A 3,708-nucleotide genomic window follows, 5' to 3' on the forward strand; every position below is an offset into this window, starting at 1 on the left:
CCCCCCCCCCCCCCCCCCCCACAGAGGAACCAATTACTTGTGAAACCTTTGGACTCTCATAGATCGTGGTGGCAATCACTTCAGCATAATCAGTACACATCTGAAGGGAGACGCTCTGCATTAGTGCTCACTTCTGAAAACGTGGATTCCCCCCACTCAGATGTGGAAATGAGGCAGAGAGAACTTCATGACAAAATGCTGTCTCTGGAGCAGTAGAGGCCTTTTTCTGAGCAGTGTCCAGAGGCCGGGGAACTCTCTCTCTGTTTGAGGTGGGCTATGGGTATGCAGTTGTGGCATGGTTAGTGAAAGATAGTGGGCTGTAATTTAACAGGCATATTGGATCATTTTATTTACTTTTTTTTGGACCTTTGACAGAAATGTAGCTTATACCTGCACTAGAACTATCAGTAATATCACTGGCATGAACGATGCATGCCCCTAGCGGCTGGGGAAGATGGCGGCACTAAGCCGGAGCTCCCACAGACACCACCGGCGCTGTTGGGGGGGGTGGGGGAAGAAAAGGTGATGACCGCCGACCAGGGGTTGGTGACCACCCGCAGATGCCGCTGGTAGTGTTGGTGGAAGGGTGGCAAATGGAGACTGCCTGCAGGCGCCGCTGAAAGTGTCAGCAGCACCTTTTTGTAGGGGGTGCACCGCCATGCTCGGGGTGAACGTTCACCTGATGCACCTATGCATCACCCCTGATCACTGAAACCAGTTTCCCAAATGGAGTTAAGCTGCACTTGCAGGGTGTATAACTTCATTATGGTTCTTGCTGACAAAGTGGTGGCAAAAGTGTGACATCTTTCCCTTATAAACAACACAGCTATGCAAGAAAATCTTACATGGTAGACCAAGCAGAAAAGCTAAGCACACAAGCAGATCACTCATCTCCCTATTCCCACTTCCTGTGCCCCTGAGACACTAGGCTTTATATAAATCTTTCAGATCTTTCTTATGTCAGACTGAACCAGCTGAAAGTTCAAAGCTTTTTGAGTGGTAGTGCAGGGGACCTGAGCAGATTACCAAATCCAGTCTGCTATGCATTTATTCTTAAAAGAAGAAATGAACACTGAATATTCTACAGCTACCATAATGCTACCAAACGGCTGAATGTGAATGCTAAACAGCTTGACTTAGTGTACATTCAATCATGTTAAAGAAAATTGTGGCAGAGAAGGTCAAAACCTATTTTCTAATCATTCTTTTTTTCTTTCCTTTGGGGCATGTCCATACACAGTTCTGAAGCCACATTTGGTTGTAGCAATGCTGGAGTCTTTCACAGGATTTTTATGATAAAGTCCTTCCAGTGTTGAATGTTTATTCTTAAGAGAAATTCAAGATTTGCTTCTTATGATGCTTTTCACTACACTTAGGTAAAAACAGTAACAAAGTACATCTTGTAGCCATTACATTTTTTCAACTCTACTTCAGATGAAGAAATTGAATCACTATGGATTCTTAAAGCAAAATAGTTACGCTTATTGGGCTCAGTTTAAACTGACAAATATACATATCCACTAACTTGAGTGAGAGGTGGTTTCAGATCTTAACTATTCTGGATAAGGAATTCTTGTTATATTTAAGTCAGGTCACATAGTTTTAAACTTAGCCTTTGAAAATTTGCAGCAAGTAAGGCATCTCTGTTATTCTGTGGATGTTCTGGACCCATACTATCATGCTTAATTACATTTATGATTATAATTTGACCATACTTTCATTTAGATTCTCTCTCTCTCAATATCAGCTGAAGGTGCTCAGTAGTGTTAAATGGGTTTATTCTCCTGACCAGATAAATAATTAAAACATAAGCAACATCTAACATGGGGAATTCTAACATGACAAGGTATCCTTATGTTTCTTCATTAACAGGTCATTATTTTTATTGTGCATAAACCCGCTTCCTGCTAAGAGTAAAAACCAACAAATGAAGAACTATGGATGTATGAACCTAAAAAAAAGTGTAAAAAATGCACTGAGTCATTCAGTTGATCTGCTAGGAGGTCTGTAATTAACTTTTTGCAACAGTTGCATAAATCCTTCCTAATTTTATTATGCATAACCAACATCCAGGCAAATATTTGTGTTTAAGATAAATATGGAATAGATTGGCAAGAGTTTTACAATAGAAAATGTTTTATTTTGATAGCATTTTTTTTACAATGAGTTTTTTGTCCATTAACTCTTAACACCCCGCATCACATATTGTAAGTTACTTGATGTGGTATACTGTGCATGTAATTATATGAAGAAGCAAGTCCACGATTCATCTTTTTGCAAACTGTGAAACTACTGAGTTTCAATAAATGTCAGCCTAAATTACTCATATTGAAAAAGACTATTTATTTTGTGAGCTGGTGAGGCAAATTTTGCTTTCACATGTTTAAAGTGAAAGTCATTAGAACAACAAGAATGTATGTGATGGCAGAATGAGACCCATGAAGACTGACTATACAAGAAACGGGGGTAAACTTGTAATACAAAAAAATGTCATATACAAACCTGACCTCCCAGTAGGCAAAACTGATTTCTGACGGACCAAATCATTTGAAGTTTTGATGTTCATTTTTGAAAGGTCTTTTGCCACAATGTAAAGCAGATCTAGACTATGAGAAATAAATTAAGCATTTAAAAGCAACAGGCACTCCCTAATTACTTGTTTGTTAATCTGGTTTTCTTGGTATACTGGATGATGACTTGCTCTTTTGGGCTCCTGATGGTACCAAGCTGCTGTCTTTAATGATGCTGTTGAAGTAAGTCACCAGAATTGGCTTAACTTCCGCTTCCTCATCAATCTAGCTAGTCCAGGCATGTTACTAGTGTATAATGATGCTAACTGCCAGTGGGTTAAGCAGTACACAGGAAGTATTCAGCAAAACAGGACCATTTCATCCATTGTTCATGTCAGTTACACGTTGATGAACTGCAGAATTTCTCAAGGACTATTACAGCAACCTGGACGGAGCCAAATGGAGGTGGGTGCTTCTCTGTAAATAGCAGTTCTACAAATGAAAAGCTTTTTTGATGCCAGCAGCAAGGTCCTGTGGAGTAGGATTCTCTGCAGTGCAACTCACAGGGACTCCTTCAGCTTCCATTGCTTCAGCAGTTGTTGGACCGATAGCAGCAAACTGAAGTGATAATTAGTCATGAACAAGACAGCAAAAAAACAGTGTGCAGATCTGCTCTTGTTGTATGACGTGCAGGACAGAATACTAGATATTGAAGCAACTGACATCATAAGCACATCTAACTTGAACATGTCAGATTAATATGGGCGCAAGCATGTCAGCTGTTTTCAGTGGAGGGTTCAGTTCAGTAGTAAAACAATACATCTTTTTAGCTGCTTTTAAATTACATGTTAAGTGAAGATAAAGGCCTTTACATTTTTCTTGTTGCTAGGAAAATGAACAGAAATTCTAACATGCTTCAGCTCTGTCAGTGCCAGCTTTTCAAAAAGATCTTGGCTTGTAATAATCAAGAGAAACTAAGTTCTGTCTAAATGAAAAAACTGAACAAAGGGGCCAGCAAAAAAAAAAGAAACAAAACAGACTTCAGCAGCCCTTTTCCCTGCTATGAGACCTGCTACAGCAAGGGAGGGCAAAATCTGGCCCATAGGGCCCCTAAAAAATTTAGAAAATTAGTATTTATCTGTCCCTGGCTGCCTGTCAAAGATGACAGAATCCAGGGGCAGTAGGACATGGGGGGAGC

At 40.1% G+C, this 3,708-nt stretch overlaps 1 protein-coding gene across 4 annotated transcripts in view; it reads right to left on the bottom strand.

Annotated features, from left to right (window-relative positions):
• Window positions 1–2,118: 2,118 nt before the first annotated feature.
• The window catches only part of UROS (uroporphyrinogen III synthase), a 48,236-nt gene continuing 46,646 nt past the window's right edge, over window positions 2,119–3,708 (bottom strand). For 3 of the 4 annotated variants that reach the window (XM_019502981.1, XM_019502978.1, XM_019502979.1), the window contains one exon: window positions 2,119–3,128. In XM_019502981.1, the coding sequence (XP_019358526.1) occupies window positions 3,003–3,128 (126 nt within the window). In that variant the 3' untranslated portion in view covers window positions 2,119–3,002. Of the gene's footprint in view, window positions 3,129–3,311; window positions 3,496–3,708 lie in introns of those variants that run through there. The other variant, XM_019502982.1, reaches the window with a different exon arrangement.

This window comes from Gavialis gangeticus, unplaced genomic scaffold (genome assembly GCF_001723915.1).
Source record: "Gavialis gangeticus isolate Ggan-Ray unplaced genomic scaffold, GavGan_comp1, whole genome shotgun sequence".
NCBI classification, from domain to species: Eukaryota; Metazoa; Chordata; order Crocodylia; family Gavialidae; genus Gavialis; species Gavialis gangeticus.